Here is a 21,559-nt window from a genome sequence, read left to right as displayed (position 1 = left end):
ACATTTGGTACTGGTGCCTCTCAACAGACACAGACAATTCTGTCATGAGCTCTGTCAAGCAGAAAAAGGACATACAAAGGGAGGTCATAAATAACTAAAGCCTGTTGTTGTGAAGTAAACCAGACTTCACTGTTAAGGTCACTGATATATATTGTACGTCCACCAGTAAATGTGAAACTATGAAACTAACTATATTCTTACATTCTTTCCAAAGTATTTAATTTTTTTTTTTTTTCTGATTGTCAAAATGTGTAGCTAGTTACAGCATTCAGATGAATCAGTAAAGTCTGGAGAGGTATTTCCAAAAAATCTGTTGAGTTTAAGTATACCACCTCAATGACTAGCATGATAGTCAGAGAGAAATCACAGTGCAAAGTGTAATGGGGTCAATAGAACCTCAGTCTCATGAACTCTGCACTAGTGCAGAGGTGCATTTAAACATTAAAAAGCCAGGTAGGATCCAAGATCAATGTGATGCAAAATAACTGCCAAGAGAGACAGAATTTCACAGCTCTTACCCTGGACTTTATACAGCCGTATCGTATGTGTCACGTGGTGAAAAAAACAAACAACTTCTGAGAAAATCGTTCCATGAGCAACTCTTATGGTAGGTGGGTCTGTAAAAATATAAGGCTACAAAAAGAAAACAGAAAGTCAGAGTGAGTATTTTGGAAGTTTTTCATAAATGTAGTGTCAAAAAATTAAAGTATTTAATAAATATTAAAATAGTGGTTTTTTTAAACCATTCTAGATCTAAACATTGGAGATTAAAATTTATTCCTAATCTGAAATTCAGCAACTTCTCTTCAGAGTCCTATATTCTCTTTAGCTAAATTTAGGTTAAGTCTCATTACACATCTCACAAGTATTTTATGTGGATTAAGGGATACAAAGTCTACAGACAAGCATATGAATGTATTGAAATTGTATCTGGATTGAGCTCTTTTGCTAGAAAAATTATAACTGCTAACCAGTAATTAAATACTGTACTTTCGAAATCTGGGGCAGGTGGTTTGACTGCCTCCCTCAGTGGTACACACTGCACAAGGGAAGCCTCCCCCTACTCTGCTGTGTAGATCAGTTTGCATATCCTTTGAAAATAGAAAAGAAAGCTTTTCCTTCATCAGAAGCAGACACCGTTGCCAGTGGGCTCTCTGGAATGCAGGGTAGGGCTGGGAATCATTACAAAATGTCAATAAGGACAGCAGCCTACCACTCATGGCTCCCACAGACAGGACAAACATTGCATATTCACAGTCAAACCAAAGAGATGAAGAAAATTATTTTTCCACGTAGTCACAGGATTTAGAGTTTTGGCTGGGTAAGCAGTGACATTTTTAAAAAAAACCTGTTGATCCCAACAGGTTTGCACCTGTGTGCACCAGATGGAAATAAGTGGATGGCTGCAAAGGTAAAAATGAGTTAAATATTGAGAGTGTACAAGTCAAAAATGAAAATACAACACATGCAACTACTTCAATAGGGAAACAGCTGTAAATAAAGACTTCACTCACAAAAAAAACATCCCAAATGCTTGAAAAACACATTATTCAGAGGGATCTAGGCAGAAAGCTCTCAGAGGGTGGCTGTCTTACTTCTGTATATAGTAACTCCATAAGGACAGAGCACGGTCTTTCTTGAAGCATTGATACCAAAGAACAAATGCATCTTGAAGAAGAGCAGAGATCAAGCTCACATACATACAGACAAAACACACTAGAGAAGAGCAAGTATAGGCAAATATCCAATATTCTTTGAGCATATAATAGGGAAGATTTCAAGAAGTATTGTCTAAAAGAAAAAACTGAAAGGGACTTTCAAGGGCAAAAAGCCCGCCTTTTCTATTCACTTACTTATTCTTAGAGCTTCAGAATACTCTTTAATAAAAGCTTTGCCAGAGCTACAAGAGGCAACTCTGCAGTCATCAGCTACAGGAATATTTTGTACAGGAGTTTGGAAGAGAAATCACAGTTACTTACACTTTGATAAGATTGTTTGGTTTAGGGAGAAAGGGCTTTTTCCTACTGAAAATCTTATCCCGTTAATCAGTAAAAAACCTCAAAATAGTGTTTTAGACTTCTTGATAGTCCACATGAAAAAATTATGGAATACTTCCATAGGCTCTCATCTTGTCAATAAGACAGACAAATGTTATCTTTACGCAAAATCCATTTGCTAGGTGAGAAATACAGAAGGAATATAGTATTCAGGGGGCATATTAGACAGATGAGCTAATATGCTCCGATAAAAGAAATTTGAAGACCAGATCTTAGGTTAAGACCTCCTATTTCCATGAAAAACTGACAATATCCGTAACTGTAGACTGAATTCTCCCCTTCTGGCAGAAGAGAATTATTTGCTGTTCTATCACATATAGGCAGAGAAGACAAACTAATTTCATTGGCCACTACCTGATTTCTAGAAGTTAAAAATCCCATAGAGGAGGAACTGGATGACCAAACAAAAGGTGGGGTGATCAAACCGTTCAAAATCCTCCCTGCAGGGCAGAGCAACATGAAGATACTCAAGCTAGCAAAGACAGACTCAAACAGCACCTAAAGGAACTCTCAGAAAAGGAACTGAGAAACTTGAGGTCATCAGGACAAGCCAATGACCTGTGGCCTAGGAGAATGTCACTTACACAGACAGCAGACTGCCAAATATATTCTGGTACCAAAGTAACACTGATCTTAAGGTCTTGTGTAGATTGTAAGAGTATTTTTTGCTCCGTCCTCGCTGGAGCTAGCCAGCAAAATGGAGAGATGCTGGGTGAGTGACAGGAATATAAAAGGTTGTGCACTTACTAGAAAAAAATTACATGAAGTAATTTCAAAAATCAAAAATTAAAAAAAAAAAAAATACTAGACCCAAACATTTGGAGGAACTCTTTTCCACTGAGTTTTTTAGTACAAAACATGAGTGTGATATTGACAACAGCTATCAAAATACACAGAAAGCTGAAATGAGATGGATATATCAGCTCTCAGATTCTAGGATATTGCCACAAATATTAAGTTCACACACCTGAGCCTCCGAGCTGCACATGTAGTCAAATCAGCTCCTCTTCTGAAAATAAATGCAACTTATTATACACTGTTCTGAACTAAAGAGAAAGATGAGCTGATGGAAAAGAAACTGTTATTTTGCAGATATTGCCTGAAACTAATAAATTTTAAAAGAATAGTAATTCTTCATTTTGCTAGGACATGCACTGAGTTTGCAAGCCTCCAATTCAGTCACAGTGCTAGAAAACGCACAAAAGGGGAAGGTGGCTTACAAAGGCAGATGCTATCACGTAGTCTTGGGGATCAGACAAGTTCTTTCTGATAGAAAGAGTGGCAATATGATGTATACTCAAGTTCTCAAGGATGACTGACGTTCCCTGATTATTGGGCAAGCAGGGAAAATGAAGTTAAAATATGGCAGTGACAAAACAGGGGAGCCTTCAAATACATATTTAGTGCCTAGAAAAGCACTAATCCTAGAACTTGATTTGTTGATAGTTACCAGGAGAAATACCAGGAGTTCAGAACCTATAGAGAGATAATTGCCCAGGTTTGCCTCACCAAAAACATTTCAATCTACTAAGCTTTTGCTTTTAAACAGGAAAATATCTTTATGCATTTAATATGCAATTAATTATTCTAGTATCATTGTAAAGATCCTTGGTGAGATGCACAGGTCTGTGAAAGGCTCCTGGTCCCGGATCTGAAATACAAAGGTACTTTTGATGTGAAAGGCAATGTGGAAAGAACAAACAGTGATAGATATTTGCAAAACTGATTTGACAACGTCCTTGTCTCAATTCAGTGTTAAGTCTGCTTTGTAAACAAGCATGGACTAAAGGACCTTCCAGCATGAAGCAATCTGTGATTACTCACACCTCAAACTGGAATAAAAATATGTTGCTTTCATATCCAATGGCTAGTCTGAAGACGTCACTTTCTAGAGAGTTAAAATAAATAGCTGTTGTAATATCTGTTCCCCTCAGCTCCAGTGGAATGAATTTCATTGTATAAGATCCAGCAGCCTAATGAGGCAGCTTCTGTTGAGCCTAGAAATCAGTATTTTTCAGAAACAGGACAACAGAACTATGGGTCAAAGGCTTCAGAAATCATCTTTCTGTACTCCTATTCAAGCGAAATAAGACAATCTTTTCCCTTTTTTTGAAAGATAGTGGGAAGGAGGCCTGGGGAGAAGCTAGCTAGGAATTTTAAGGGAGACTACCTGGAACAATGTAATACATCATGGATCCCTATGGTATATTAAAATACTCAAAATCAAAACAGGTGCCAAAGGGTGGAAATAACTGGAGGTACACCTTCACCAAAATATTTACTGGCTTGTATAGAAAATGGCATGGTATGTTGCAGCCTGGAGGCACGAAGTATGGGCAATTAACTTTTCTCTTGTAGACAAATAAAGCACTCCTAACCATTTTAGTGTGGCCAGGAAACTTCTGGTAGTGAAGCACACTGTTGGTCTGGGTGGCAAAAACTTGCCCAGGGGAAAGTTTTCAACAACACATGAAATGTTCTGCATTGGTCTAAAATTAAAAAAAAAAAAAAAAATCATAAGACAAAGCCTGCAGGAAAAGGTGCTTCTCAATAGCAGATTGCCCCTTATTTGTCAGGGTGTGAGGTTAGACTGAGCTAATATCCTGTATTTCAGCTCTAGCACTAGAGATCCTGCAAGGGGAAAAAAAAATCTGTTTTCTTATATATTCTGTTAGTACATAAGTACCTATGGAAACTAGTACATACACAGAATCACAGAACCAGCTGCCTGAGGGAGAATCAAAATTTCCTAGTCTGGGTGTACCAAAACCCATCACTTTGATACTGAAAAAACTTATTTGTAAAACAAAAAAATCAACTACTCACACTGATCCCACAAACATTTAGCATCTGATGCTTTGGAAAAAACTGCTTTGCTCTATTCCCTATTGATACCAAGCAGGGCTACTAAGAAGTCCTCACGTATTGACTTGTCTTGAATACACAGAGGAAAATACAGACATTTAACTGTTTCAAAGTTTATTGAATACTGTGGGTTTTTTTTTTCCCACAGATCTACAAAAAAAAAAAAAAAAAACCAAAAAAAACCAAGTTGGACATTCTTCACAAAATCACAGGAGTTAAAAAACATGTTTTGTCTTTATGAACTTTGTTATATTTATTGTGAGGCCCAAGGAAATCCGTTCCTTTCAAACTTTGTTAACATTATCAATCAGTTAGACTGCACTGCAATTAAAAAAAATTAAGACGCTGCCTTTTTCCCTGGTGCCTTGCTTTCTGTTTTAATTTTGCAGGAAAAACAAAGGCATGGTAGGGGAACTGTCCTATCTCTCTAGACCTGCAGGATGGAGCCCCCACTCTGTGCCTCTCTTCTGGACTTTGCACTGTTGTAGTTCAGCATTATGGTTAGACAAATGATTAAACAAGATGAAGAAAAATAATTTCTGAGTATTACAGAACTGAAAATAAAGAAACCAAAAAATTTATCAAACATAAAATTAATCAGTTAACAAAGGCAAAGAAAACATATAACTCTACTCATACCAAAGGAAAATAGTCCAAAATAAAAAGCAATTATTCTTTGCAAATTTTGCTGTAAAACATAGGGTAAAGGAGGTAAGAAAAAAATCAAAACAACAAAATACCTAGCCAAAAATCAAGAAAATTGCCTGCCATCTATCCTGCCAATTAACACAAGAACTTAGAAAGCTAGTCAATCCGCATTACACTAAGAACCCTGAACAGATGGCATTTCTTTTAAGACAGAAAGCATTAGCTCAAACTGGTTTAGAAACTACTATAGAATTACTCCGTTATTCCCAGTGGGACAATTTAATTAGTGTTATTAAAATGCAAGCCAAATCAGCCTTATGGTGAAGCAAAATATTAATGAAGCAGAATTTTCAGAAGCATAGCAATTTCATTTGTATTGTATAAAATGTTACAAAAGTTGAATAGCACCCTTTTAATGTTAACTTAAAATGTAGTTTAATTTCATTTTTCTTTTCTAATTGTGCTTGCAGACATGTGATAGACTTTTTCTGTTTTAACCATACCATTTTGCTACCTCAATTTGTCTAGATTATTTTCATAAAGCAAATTTCTTAAATGTATAGGTAAAATAACGTAACTGCTAGATTTAGCGATTATTTTTAAAAGCAAAAGATGAAATAGAATATAAAATGAAATTAGTTAAAGTGTGACCACACAGCTAGTGAAAAGTAAAAATTAAAAACCCTAAGTGATATTATTCAAGTATTCACAGACAAAAACACAATAAAATTAAGAAATATGAAATGGCTTTTAAAATTAGTGATAAGGAAACCCTGATGAACATGTCTGAAGTAAATTATTATGGGACTAAATATACTAAATAGTTCAAACCTGTCAAATCACAGACCTCAAAAGGTGTGCTTCTAGGAAAGACTGCCAAAAGAAAAGGAAAATGTTCTGTTTCCTTCCAGACTGATTTACACAGATAAAAGGGAGAAATAGGAAAAGAGAAAAAGAAAACAGAAAGAAAGAAAGCCAAACACCTTTCCCTCCCGCCAAAAAGCAGAATGATTACTCTTGCATATTTCCTAAAATGGTAAGAATACAGCTCATAGTTTGCCTTATGCATGCAACTTGAGTTTTCACAAGAGAAACTCAGAAGAAATATGCTGCCAACTAGCTAGCTTCATAAATGTTCATTATTTTATCTTTTGCCTTCTGAAATATCATCCTTCCAGTTCCAAAAGGGAAGTAGTAGACTCCATATGGTAATGAAGTCATTGTAAGAACACTGCCATCTCCTAATTTCCAATTTGAAAACTAATAGGACTATGCTGTTGCTCTCCAATAATTACACAGCTAAAAATACAGATAACCCTAGAGAACTAAATCAGAGCAGATCCTTACTACTCTGTCTTTATATTCACCAATTGGGACTCAGTATCTTAGTTACTATATTAAACTAAGTATGCTAATATCAGCTTAAAAAGTAGCTCTGAACCAGAAGCAACACATTCACAATTAAAAAAAATAAAAATCAGAAAAGTGAAGATGTAGAAATGAATCAGTACACATTTTCATCATAGAAAGTAAAAATGAACTTATTTCATCGATAATGAATGGTGACACCTCACTGAATTTCTGGCAAGGATCATATGTTAATTTTTTTGGGGGGGATCATAAATATTCTCCAGATTTTCACAAGTTCTATTTGTGTTCTTGTTCTGATGTAGGATTAGGAAGTATGAATTTCTGCCAATCATTTCAATAGCCCATATCATTTTGTCTAGCCACACACAGCTTTTATTTCAGTTTTGGGGATAACTAGCTCTTTCAATCTGTATTTGCCAAACACTTTAAGTTACTTCAAGATTAGAATTTCTTTGCAAACACAAAGTTTACCTTGGCATCTCCATCTGGTAAGAAGAGATAAGCTCCACTTTTGTCTCGGTTACTGGTAGTTCCATACCAAGCAAACTCCACCTTCATTTGATGACTTTTACCGTCTTCCTTGGTGTTTATTTTCTAAAAGGACAGAGATTCATGTTAGGTTTCCATAAAGCAGCACAAGAAAGTAAAATATAGTGCTTTGAAGTAAAATATAACATACCTCCAGTAATCCAGACATTCCAGAAAACCATAATTTCATGTATGCACTTTCCAAGATTATATTATCCACAGAATGCTGCATCTCTTTTATCTTGAAAACTCTATCTGGCTTCTCCTGCCTGCTATTCCTTACATATATGTTATAGTCAGCTAAAACTGCTTCTGAGCTTTCATCCTCCAGAAGCTGGTAAACTCCAATCCCAAGAGGTGGTAGATGTGCCACAAAAGACATCTGTTGGGAGCAAATAAGTAGCCATTACTAAAAATAGCAAAATATCAACTTTATACAGAATTTATGTTCAGAGTAATTCCTTTTGCTTGAATAATTTTAGGATGGCTGAGTTTTCCCATAGTCCATAAATAAATATGAAGAATTAACAAACAAAAATATCTGCATGACTAATTTGCTTAACATCCAGATTACCATTATATTTATGCAATAACAATTTTGAATCTTGTTAAGAATGTTAGTTGTGATATGCAGTTCTGCGTATATTTGCTTTTCATTGAAGATGCATGTGTATTGGATCAAGACTCACAGACTCACTTATCACAGACTCTACTTATCACTTGAATTTGAAATTTAAATTTAAAAATGCATTAATTTAAATAACTAAGTGTAAAGCAAATGTCTCATTTTCAGTCTCTGTTTTTTTAGGAACTATAATCTGCATAGCAGAGTCATACACAAGGTACATCTCCAACACAATTTGTTTAGAATTTGAAGTCCAGACAAGTAATTTCACTTCCTCTTCTTCAGGCACTAAAAGTACTAATTATTGTGCTGGTTTTGGCTGGGATAAACTTAAATTTCTTCATAATAGCACTTCTGGTGCTTGGTTTCAGTATTAACCACTTTGATAACACAGGGATAAATATCCCAGCTACAGCTGAGCAGGGCTTATGCAGCATCAGGGCCCTGTCTGGTGCTCCACTGGGAGGAGGCTGGGGATGCACAAGGAGTTGGGAGGGGACACAGCCAGGACAGCCAACCCCAACTGACCAGAGGCATATTCAAGACCACATGGCATGATGCTCAGCAATAAAAACTGTGAGAAGAAAAAGGAAGGGGGGATGTTCGGAGTGATGGTGTTTATTTTCCCAAGTCACTATTTCATGGGATGAAGCCATACTCTGCTAGGGATGGCTGAGCACCTCCTCAGCCTTGGGACACAGTGAATGAATTCCTTGTTTTGCTTTGCTTGTGTGCACAGCTTCAGCTTTACCCTCGAGCTTTCTCACCATTGCCCATCCAATTTTTTCCTCCACACCCACTGGGTCAGTGAGCAAGCAAGTACGTGGGGTTGAGCTACTTAGCAAGGTTTACTCACAATAATTATCCCTTTGGAACACAACTGAGAGATAGTTATTGAATTAGCTCCACAGAAATATTATCTTGAATTAAGTTCCTACATAAAAAGGAATCAAAACATAAGCCTGAAAGCAATTACTATTACAGTCATACACTATTACTATTTCATTAAAAATTTAATGAAATAAATTTCTGATATGTCACATGATCATTGAAGACAATTTTCTATAATGATGTACAACCCAAAAATTCTTAGAAGTTTTGCTTTAAACAAAAAACAGGAGGTGGGCTTGAAGATATCTGTCCAGCTTGAGTATCTGGAAGGGAAGAGGACATCTAAATGTAAATGCTTAAGCCATTTCATGTATAAGACCTTCCAGCTGGAGTGCTTGAGAACATACAGACGTGTTTGTCTGTGTGTACAGACTGGCACTTGAAGGATGAAGCAGCTCAATTGAGAAAGCGAGGGGAAAAGACACACATCCAGTATTTTCCAATCATGCAGCTGAAACTGATCCTTTAAATGTAGTAAATTATATCACAAAACTTTAACACCTTACCAGTTTAGGAGACATTAATGCTAAACACATGTATATTGACTTTTTAGGGGGTTCTTTGGTGGGTTTTTTTTTTTTGGTGTTTTTACTTACAGTAACTGAATAAATAGCACTGTCTCTGAAGAACAGAATGGCCAATATATGAAGTACACTTTTCATTTTATTCAACTATGAAGCTACAGTAGCTATCAAAAAACATATTTTAATGCTTTTTATATAAAGTAGGGTACCTGATAAGCTTCATGTGATACTGTAGTTGCTCCATCCCAAACAGCACTAATCTGGACAGTAACAGGTTTTCCCAAAGGACACAATAATTTAACTCTGGGTGAATTCACATTGACTGAAACCACTGAAAATCGCTCTTGTTCCGTAGGATTATGTATCAAAAGGTATCTGAAAAAAACATATTTACTAAATTATCTTCTGGCAACCGAGCTTCCTCCTTCAGGTTTAATGTAACTGCACATAAATTTTACATACAGAGGATTAAAACAATGTTAGAACAACAGGTACATACCACAACAAATAAATATACAAAACATAACCAAGAAACAATGGATATTTAACATCAATTATTTGCAGATCTTCTTTTCTTAAGGCTATTACTTGTCCAAGAAATTTTGAAAACTCCTTACAAAAAATACATCTAGTTCCCATTATAATTGCTAAAGAATTGCTATTCTTTAGCAATTGCTAAAGAATTCAGTTGCAAGCACAATCAAGATACTTAAGGGCATTGTAAATGTATTTTTCAGGCTGAACTATCAAATTCTCATCCACAATTGCCTCTTTTTAACACAGCTTAGAAAAAAGTGAGTGAAGAAAACTGGCTCTTCATATATATATTCACTAAAGGAAGTAGTTTCTCTCTCCTATAAGGGAAATATAAAACTATTTAAATTATAATTTAGCATCATTTACTATGGCAAATATTTGCATATCTTCTTAATAGGTACATATGGAAAAACCATTTTTTTCCATAGTCTTCCATTTGAACACAGATTATGTTATTAACCAAAAGAATCAGCCCTGAGCTGAAGACAGCTTTTATTAGTCTATATATTTTTTTATTATTATTCCAGGTTCATGTATTGTAAGGTATAGAAAAACATTTGTAGTATAGAAGGTATAGAACATTTGTGGTTCATACATCTGTAGGACTATCATTGTACTTCTTGCCTTTTCACTGACAAGCTCAAAGAATGGAGTATTTACAGCTGTTCCCTGAAGTTTCCCTCTGTTCATGTCATCCTTTTGAAGAAGTCTTTTACAACAAAAGCTGCTCTTGCCAAAACTTCTGGTATCTTCTTAACTATACACAGTAGAACCAATAATCTATCTTCAACCTCCTTAACACTCCACTGTTAAGCAATTTACTTCTTCATGGGATCTGATCTTACATCAGCTCCCATGAGATCCATTTCTTACTTATCAAATCACTCCTTCCACATTTCTTCTAAAAAGATTCTCCTTCTCTGCTCTGTGTTTTCTATGCAGATTCTTCAGGGTTTTGTCCATGGTTTCATTTCTTTTGCTTTCACATCTTAAACCTCAAATTCAATTACCCCCTTCATAGACCAAACCACTTCACCCAGAATTGTCTCCATCCACCCAACCTACAAATCTCATTCAGAATCCTGACCAGGTCACCATTTCCCCCTTATCTTCTTACTGGCTTCCTTTGTTTGCCTGCATCAAACTTGGCTAGTAAAATTCACAGCACTTCACTGCTACCCTATTATTTCACAATCAGTATGAAATGAAAGGTCAACTCCAACTTCTCATTAGTTAAATAAACAAAATCAGAGGCCTTATTAGCTTTTTAGATCAAGAACTTTTGGATTACTTGCCATATATCAAATGAGTTTCCCATTAAAAATATTTTCTTTTTAACTCCTTAAATTCCTGTGCTGAAGTATTGTTTAAATCATGACTTCAAACTATACCGATGATTTTCAATGTGCATTTGTGATCACAACCAAAAATGCTTTTGGATGCTTTCTTTTGCCCTGTTTCATGCTGAAGACTCCTAGATTACTAGACAATGTAATAGTTAACCATATTCTGGGTTAGCTTTCAGAGTCTTTAAGAATTTGTGCAAGACTTTCTGAGAACCTCCCCTAGACTTGGGTAGGGCAATTTACACTTCTGCTTATGTGGAGCTGTCTTCTTTCAGAGAAAGATTTTAATTTAAATGTTTTGGTTCATCTCAATAGGTGTTTTTGTTGGTTTGTTTTGGTGGGGTTTTTTTTATGACATCCGTGGAATCAAAAAACCTAGCTAAACCAACCCAGCCCTCAGTCTCAACCCATTACAAATTAGGAAGAGAAAAGAAATTATATCAAAATTTTTTAAGAACTCCTCATGTACTCTGAAAAAAGAGTGTTAGGAACTATGTCAGAAACAATACAGACTGAGAGATGATTGAACACCAAAGCTCAAAATAAATCCTCATTCTCATCCATCAACAGAACACCACATCTTTTTTTCTTTATTCTTCTTATACAATTGAATTTCTCAATTTTTATGCCTCCAAGTAAAAGGAGACCTTATGCATATAATAATTTTCAGTAATGCTACACATCCTCATTAAATTTAAATTATCTGCCAAGCAAAGAACATATTAGTGCAAAAAATATTTCCAGAAACTTTGTTCACCTTCCCATAGGTACAAACATATTTCACAACTTTAATTAGTTGCATGACAAATTTACTTATAACAAAAGACCTTATGAACTGCAGTATTATTATTATTATATTTCATCAGGCTATTTAAAAAAATTGTATTAGATTAAACAAATCTATTGTTGTATCAAAATGTATATATTTTTTAACTTCTTGAATCAATGTATTTTAAGTTCATTATGTGTGTGCAGAGTAATAAAATAGAGGAAGCTAGCAATGACAGGGCAGATTTTCAGCACTTAAAATGCAGGAGTTTTGACTAGACACTAATATCTTGTTTTGACATACTATTTCAGGAGGACTGTAGTAGTTATACAAAGCAAGACATAATTCGTGTGCATATACAAAAGCACCGACTAATGTAATTAAATCACATTACTTCTGAAGTACCATCCAACTCCCACCCTTAAATAATATCCCACTATAAAAATTGTAGATTTTATTTGAAAAAAAAAGAGCTACACCTTACTTAAGCTGTATCATTGCAAAGACTGTCACACAAAAAGCTGTGTACAATGGCTTAATGCACTGTGGTTGCATTACAGAGAGAAGCAACTTGATAATATTTAAAGGTTTTCTATTCCTTATCTTAAGGCATGAATATTACTGTCTTTCAAAAAAAGCCAGCAAATATTTTCTTTTCATTATTCAGTTAACTGGTCTTTAGCAACAACACCAAGAAAACTATTAAAGTTTACATATTTCATTCAGTTAAAGAGTGAAGGGCTATTGGTAAAATTAATATCAAAAATTATATCTGAAATATTTTACATTAGAGGCACCATTATGGCCAACAGTCAGCCATCATTTATTTTATTTATTCAAGAAATCTAAGAATCCTAAAACTATGTTAAAATAAACTGCATTGATATAAAAACCATGACTAAACCACTCACATGGAGACCACACATTTCATCACTGCACAGGGAGCAGGAGTTAACTGCTCCCAATCCATTCAAAAAAGAGAAGTTATTGTAGATTTGAGCTCTTAATCCTGAACTGGAAGCATCACAAATATTTGAAATTTAAGAAAAGCAAATCCTGACACCTTTTCAGACACTTTCAGAAAGATATACTGTGCATTCTTTTACCCCATACTTTTTTGGGTCTCTGAAACTCAGAACAGCATGAGCACTTTCCCTAGGTAATCTACTATTAATAACATTAATAAACTCTATTAAATATATACATACAAGAATATTTTGACCAGTCTTTCCTGTAGTACAAGATTTAACTCGTTGTGGAACATTTTCAGCAAGAGCTAGAACACACCCCTCCCCTCCCACCTCCCCACTTCTTACTTCAAATATTTTCATTATTAAATTAAGAAAATATGTAAAGTGCTGTAGCTTTATTTATAGACATGAATAAAGATGATTTGTTTAGCTCTCTAACAACTTTAATCTCTGTCTCCTAAAATAGTATTTTTCTTAAACAGAAGAGCTTTAGTATTTCAAAAGATCACTGTTTTCTGTTTCTCCAATGTGCATAAACATATAGGCATATATGTTGATACACACATTTACTGGTAACACCTGCAACACAATTACCATAATTACCATTTCCTTTTGAAGTTCATTCATCCTTCTTTCTCAAGGGATGCATTCAACTAAGATGAGAAACCACAACTCACTACTAGTAAATGTCAGAGCATCATCAGTGATAAGGGCTTATTCAAAAACCACCTTTCAAGGCACTTGGGATTTACAGTTCAAGACAACAGTGTTCATTGTTCAGCAGAATAATTTTATTCAAATACATCTGGAGAACCAATTCCTTGAGGACCTCTAGCTCAGATAGATCAATTTCACTAAATTTCTACAGCAAACCTTCTGAGATGGATTGGAGCATTTTCCGTTATAAATGGTTTCAGATTCAGTTCTTTGGACCCATAAGCACAGTTTTAATGCAAAGTTACATGAACAAAACTTTCAAAGCTGATTAGTTCCTTTCACTCTTCTCTTATAAAGGCCAAGGTAAAAACCACCTAAGTGGTAAAAAAAAAAAAATGCTGAAAACTGAGAAAAGATACAAGCCATGAAGCTAAATTATATACTGTATCAGTGGTCTTCCAGTGAAGAACAAAAGAGAACAGATGCGTGTGAGTTCTGAAAGAAACAAGAGAGGAGTAATGAAAACAGATTTAAATGCTTTACACTATAGAGAAAAGGAATTTAAGTAACTACATATGTTAATAGTCACCAGAGAGGCTGTTGGGTGAGAAACCACAATTCAGCTAGAAATGTATCCTGAGTTCTTGACTCCTGATGGACTTTGATAGACTAGGACTTTAAAATTGTAAACAAAACTGAAATTCTCTAAAAAAAAAATAACATCTCACTGGGTAATAGAATCAAAACTGTCTCACATCTTAAAATTACAAGGAAAAATTGCTTCAAAAGATGGCAGAAGAGTCAGTAGGTAGTAATGTTTAATTACAAAACACGGATGTATATGAGGTAGAAACAAACTAGGGCTTAATATTTAAACTACATAAAGCACTGCTTGCCATAGTAGCTTCCAAAAATACCATTAAAAATCAAAACTATGAGACTTCTGATGTCTTCTGATAATGAAATTTCAACAAAAAAAAAACCCAAAAGTCCAAGAAAATGACAATCCTAAGAAACTGTCATGAATTGCCATTACACATATGCATGTCTTTGGGGATGGAGGTACATGGAAGGAAAAGATTCAAGACCATCTACTTAAACCAGGCATGTATCTGTTCATTGTGCAAATATGTACAACCTCCCTTGAAGAAAAGACTTCTATGATGCTTGCATTGAAGCCCAAGAAAACATCAAGATACTTATTTTCCTCTTTTTTTTTAAAATACATAATAAAATCATAAGTAACTTGAGCACAAAAATTACTCCCCTGTTATTTAAAAAGCCCTCTTCTTGCTGTAGGGGGCCACGGGGAAAAACATAGACTAAAACCTAAATTAACAATTCCCTTTTCTTAAGAAGGAAAACTCTACTGAATATTTACTCAAACTGGTAGGTAAAAAAAAAAAAAAAAAGTTATGTCAAGTTACTTAGCTCTTTTCAAAACTCTAATGGTCCCTCATATAAGGGTCAAGGCCTCCTCAGTCAAGAGTACGAATAACATGACATTTTAAGTACAGGTCCCCTCATCCATTTTGTATGCTTTTCTGCTAGGAATTACTAAAGGTGACCTATAAAATATAATCATAGAGCCTATAAAATAATTGTTCTGAAAATAAATGCCATATATACAATCTTCAGGATATTATCTGTTCATAGTGCTCCTCTGGTTAATACAAAAATTAGACGTTTTCCAATATCTCAATCTATGTTGTGTTCTTAATATTCCTTTAGGAACAAAACTCATCAAAAGCCAACTGTGCAGGCTCATGATTGTGACACTGTCGTTGGCAGCAGATTAATGCTTTTCTCCTACAGCTCTTCTATCAGTTATTAAATTGGGCTTCAGAAGCTGTGTGTTTCACAGCATTTCAAGACACTTTCCAGTTCTATTCAAAATTCATTTTGTAAGAAATTTAGGCTACAGAGAAAGTTTTGGACAACATTACTCAAACCCTCATGCATGAAAGTCTTCTGACCAATGTCCTCCACTTTTTGAAAGTATTTGAGTCTGATTCATGCTAATTTCAAAGAAAATTTGACTCTGAAGGTATTTTAAACCAGCCTTATTACCCTGTCTGTGAAATGAATATTTATTTCTCAAATGTAAAATATTCTCATGATTTCACCCAAATTATACTTCTTCTACTGCATGTTATTGCAAATACTGAACTCTATGTCTCTGTGTACATCGAACTGTTATCAGTGACAACTGATCCACAACCTTCTTTCAATAGTGGGAAACTACTTAAAAAAAAAAAGAAACAAAAAGCATCAAAATCAATTTGTCAATTAATTTTGATATAAAACCCCATAAGCCCCGAGGAGCTACTTAATGTATTTTGGAACAAATATGCATGGATATTTGTCCAATAATATAAAAATAATATTCTTCCTAGTTCATATTTCAAAAGGGAACAAAATCAGCAATACCCATTAGACACATCAGAGGTTTTTCTGGGTTTTTTTCCAGAAGGGGAAGTGCACTTCCAATGTTAAATCATACTAACTTACAGAAATCTGACATTAAGGATTTAGGATATTTCTTTTAGAAACAGAATTTCTGGAGGATGAGGAGAGGGAGGGGTGTAGAGAGGCAAAGAGAAAATGCAGGATTTTCAAGTATGAGGAAATTTCTTGACCCTTTGCATTCCCACAGAGAACTGATCTGCTGCTGCCAATTTACACAGTTAGTACTAGTAGTTACTGCACTGCTCAATACTCCTCACCACATGTGAAACCCACCTATCTACAGTAATAGTAAAAAAAAAAAATCACCAAAAAAAGACCTCCACAACCCCCTCAAACATCACTCTGTAAACATTTAATGCATAAAACAGTTAAAATACCCAGCACTCAGACAATCTTTCATCAAAAGTGATACAAAAGCATCCAGCTTTTACAACAAATTTGCCAAGTGACAAAATAACATTTGTCAGAGGAAAAAACCTTTTTGTCCTGAACAGAAAAATCTGTTTTCCTGTACAATGAACAATAAATTGCTGTGCTTGTGCACAACAATTCCAAGCAGAGATATTCTCTCATTAGAGCTACCAGTTCTTATACAAACATCATGCAGCCTTTAAGATCACTGGAAGGTCTTACATGTCTTAAACCAATCCCTTTTTCTCTTTTATTCCACCTAGTCAAACAGAGGCCTATGCACAAAACAGACTGTTCTATAATCTTAGGTCATGTTGGGTATTACAAAATACCCCTTTTTTGCTATGATTTCCAAGCGTAAACTGAGGAGACAAAGGAAAATCTAGATATTAATAAAACCCCCCTGTAGACTAGGAGGTTGCTGTAGCTTGACCTCTTAGACAAAATGAGAAATCAGTAGGGCAAACTTTGAAAAATGCTACAATTGCAATTCTTGAAAATGTCCAAATCCGATGATATTATTCTGCAGCTCAAGTACCAGTTTTTCTAATATAAAATTAAATTTTTAATTATTTTAGACATTTCCTCCAATTATGTCTTCCTACTTTCTACTGTATGTATAATGACTGTAACAAACCTTGCAGGCATTTATAGACTTATCTTCCTTATTATCAGTCTTTTCAAACTAAACAGATGATGCTCTTTCAACATCTCTTTGGTTGCTTTCTATGACTTAGTGCTCTTGTTTTTCTATTAACCCTTTCCAGCTTCTCACTCCATACTTTTGATGAAGACTTCATCACTCTTGAGTATAGCACTTCAACACTCTTGAGTATTTCAGCTGCATTTTACAAAGAGCATTTCCACTTAAATCATCCCAGAGCAAAACTGCCTTTGACACCATACAAGTAACTCTCTCATTTCCATCTTCTGTTGTACCTAGTCTTCTTCTGCTTCACTAATGTCCATTTGGTCAGTCTACACACTATTCTTCCATGTGATGTGCAATACTTCCACTTGCCTGCTTCTTTGATTATGAAATAATGCCTCCAGTTTACCAAGAGAGTTTTAAATACTAATCCTATATAGAGAGGTTGTTGCCAGCATGACATCAACTTTTATAACCTATTTACATTCTATTGTGTTGGCATAACAGATAGAAAATAAAATAACTTTTGACTTTAATATCTTGCCTAAAGAAATCCTTACTTGTTTTTTGGCCATACTTTGCACAAAAAAATTCCACCCTACTCAGATTGATACCAAAGGATAAAATTTGAACAATACATGATATCCAACATTTACCAATGAACATTTATCAATGAACATTTAGAAAGCAGCTAGGCAACCAGCAAGTCTGTCTATTAACTGTGTGAAGGTAGCACAAAGCTAAGGAGCTAAAGTCAAAGCAACATATAAAACTACAGTGAATTGTGCTTAAACTGCATCAACACACCCAATTATATTAAAATAGTTTCAAGAGTTTCTAGAGATTTAACATACTTCCTCTGAGATACAGTACATCCTGAAGCCATTCACATTCATAACTACACAATCCTAGACATTTAATTAAATTGAGAAGTCTTTTGTTTATGATTAGGACCTATGCTCTCAGATATAGTGTCAGATGTAAACACAAAATCTGGGGCAGTAGGAATATGAGTCATTTATTAAAAATCAAGTTAAACTATCAGCTTTCTATTAAGTCAGAGAAAAGCAGGTTCTTCCCCAAGAGAAGATTCAATACCTTCGCCCAAGGGTCTTTTAATTGACTGGATAAAATCTAAGGAGATTTATCAGTTCACCTAACAATATAAAATAAATAATAGTAACATAGTTATCTATATCACATCCCGATAAGCATCTTATAAATTCATCAATACTTTCACAGATGTAACATGAAAACAAAATCAGTTTACATCAAAGCAGCAAATTATAATCCAATTAAACTGTTCATTCTAGAGTAGAATAATAATCTTGAATATATATAATAAAATGTTATCATATATGAAGAGAAATAATGGGATTTTCCCCTCTTCTTAAATAAGACATCTTTTGCAGTTTATGAATAATATCCTGCATAAGAGTTAGTAGGATGGTAATCTTAACCTCAAATTACCAGCACACAACATAAATTTGTGTTGCTTTCACAAGGTGTAAAAATGTGTAAACAGAACCTATTATCCAGGGATCAGCTTTTCATTATACTATTAAACTGGTGACATCAAGAAATAAAGAGACACTATCAATAAATAAGTAAATTCACAAGAATCTAGTTCAGTAGAGTTACAACTAACACAATACAATGCCATAATTATAATAGCATTTGAAAATAAATGTGTAGTTTAGATATAGAGCTATGCTTAAATTACATATTATTTCTAAGAATAGTAATGTCTGGCAGTTCTAGTTAACATACAAATAAATAAAACCAGTGATTCTGTGCTTATAAAAAAATAATCTTAGCTTGACATTTCAGAATCACTGCAGGATTACCCTTCCTAATGACAACCCCAAATCTGAACTTCTGACTCAGTAATAACGGTGAGAGAACATGCATTTCTATGAATTCTCTCTTTTGTAACTTTACAGAGAAATCTTTATAATATCCATTGCTCATGCAAAAGGCAGAATTAGGCAGACAATAGGCACATAATCCTCCACTCTCACAGGAAACATGACCTTTGTGTGGCTTTCTCAAGAACAAACCATGGAACACCCTCAAGAAAACACCATTCACAAAAATCACAGACAACGGCACAGCAAGATCTATATATTTTGAGAACACGAAGAAAATCAACATCAACCTAAGACAAGACTTTTAAATGTTATGTACCTACTACATATGCCAGATACACATACTTCCTATGATTTAGATGGATTGTAGTGGCACATATATCCTAATCTGGAGCACATAACTACTCTCCAATTAAGGATAAAAGGATTAAGTCCAAAGGCACTATTTTAATTTTTTCTTTTACCACAAAGTTGTGAGATGTTCAGAGGTCCAAGATGGGCTTGAAGCCCCCTGACTTTTTCAGGATCAGGAAGTACCTTCACTAAAATCCTTTCCTTGTTCCTCTTGTAGTGCAGGCTTTATAAATCTGCATTTAGAAGGGAAAAAAAATCTGGTTCAGAAGAGCAGAAAGACTTTTAAGTATTCCATATCACTTCAGTCTGTGCCTTGAGAGCCTTGGACTAACTACAATATTGCCTCAAGGTAACTCCAGTAAAAAGGCTGAAGGGGCCAGTGCCTGGAAAAAAAAGAAATAATACACAAATGTACTAATATACTTAAAATATGTATATCCTACTTCCAAAATGTCTTCACAAGTACATGCATATGATGCAGATCTTTCACCTGTATTCAATCATTCACTACCATATTTCTTCATAATGATCACTTTCTGTGCTTTGAAAACAAGCTCAGGGTTTTTCCTTCCCCTAGAGTACGTTTAGTTCACCTGTTCCTTCTGCATTTCATACTTCCACTACAGTGTTCTCAGAGGAAACCAGAAAATTATTGTAAGACCTAATTGTCATATTTTAGTTTAATGTTGCAATTTTTTATAGCTACTGAAGTATCAAACACCTTCACTGTCTGATTGCACGGGTACTGCAAACCCCAACAAAGGATGCTGATATTCTGTGCATTGAAATTAAAGGATTAATTTGTGCAATTTAGAAAAACAACAAAGATGCTATGAATGCTACAAATTATAAACTTATTTACAGGTTTAATTTTGCAATGGCAATTTCAAAGACAGCTGGTAGACAGAAACATTTAGAACAGACTGTCATTGGTTCATCCACAGTAAGAGACAAAAACTGAAAATAAGTTTGATGTATAAGAATTTTTATACACTAAAAATTAATTTTTATAAGTTTGAAATGTAACAACTTTTAGACTAACTTGAATTCAGAAGCATAGCATTCAAAAACTGAGTTAAAAAAAAAATAAAAATTAATTCCACAAAAAGCTTTAAAGTACAATTAATTGCAAATCAAAGTTGCTTTTTTCTTCTTCATAATGAAAATATATTGCACCTCAAAAAATGTTCCACCATTCAATTCTACAGCCCTTAAACAAAACCAGGCATTCATCTCATTGAGCTTATTTGTTGTTTTGTTTTTAGAATTCAAAGATAAACTTTTAAAGAGATGTCAATTACCAGTGCCTGGAGTCAGTTCTGAGATAAGCCCATATGAAGCACATTTTTAAATTATTTTTAACACAAAAACTAGAAAATTTGCACAGAAAATATGGAAACCTCTGAAAAACTATTATGACCTTACACAAAGAATGAGAATAAAGAGATCAAGGTGCTGTGAAACTCTTCCATACCCCTCACTTCCTGTCCCATTAGACATAGTCAATGGAGAGTTTGCTGGTTTGGTCATAAAGATAGTTGCACAGCTAAGTTCCACCTAAAAAACAGAATGAATGTATCACGCTTTTTTGTTCAATTTGAATGAACATCACTTTTACCAGAATGATTCTTACTGAAATAGTTATTTCAAGTTCACATTTAGTAACATTTCAAGATTCAGACGTCTGAGTTATCCTGAGTCAGCCAAGCATTTCATTGCCTCTGCAACAGCTCTTCCATCATGAAAACCAAGGAGAATGCTTTTTAAATATCCAATCAATTTAGCCAAAATGACCTTGAGTTTACTACAAACAAAACATGTTCCTGGCAGTTACAGGTCACCTGAAATCTAGTAAATTGATCAGGCAGCTGAACACTGAGATTAATGCTTTAAAGTAATTTTCAAAACACCATTAGGCTGTATCGAACCTAAGCAGCCAGCGTATTGGATACTAAAGTGCAGGCTCTTCATATATCACCTCTAAAGTATTTTCTAATTTTTCACCTCCTTGCACTACTG

At 34.6% G+C, this 21,559-nt stretch overlaps 1 protein-coding gene across 1 annotated transcript in view; it reads right to left on the bottom strand.

The window, feature by feature from the left end:
• Positions 1 to 21,559, bottom strand: part of MAN2A1 (mannosidase alpha class 2A member 1) — a 104,218-nt gene that overhangs the window by 25,538 nt on the left and 57,121 nt on the right. Inside the window, exons 13-16 of the mRNA XM_054003373.1 lie at positions 9,719 to 9,884; positions 7,621 to 7,851; positions 7,413 to 7,535; positions 519 to 633 (exon numbers count right to left, since the gene is read on the bottom strand). Of these exons, the coding sequence (XP_053859348.1) occupies positions 519 to 633; positions 7,413 to 7,535; positions 7,621 to 7,851; positions 9,719 to 9,884 (635 nt within the window). The remainder of the gene's footprint in view (positions 1 to 518; positions 634 to 7,412; positions 7,536 to 7,620; positions 7,852 to 9,718; positions 9,885 to 21,559) is intronic.

The sequence above is a fragment of the Vidua macroura genome, chromosome Z, assembly GCF_024509145.1.
Source record: "Vidua macroura isolate BioBank_ID:100142 chromosome Z, ASM2450914v1, whole genome shotgun sequence".
Taxonomy (NCBI): domain Eukaryota; kingdom Metazoa; phylum Chordata; class Aves; order Passeriformes; family Viduidae; genus Vidua; species Vidua macroura.
This window is presented reverse-complemented; position numbering and strand designations above follow the sequence as displayed.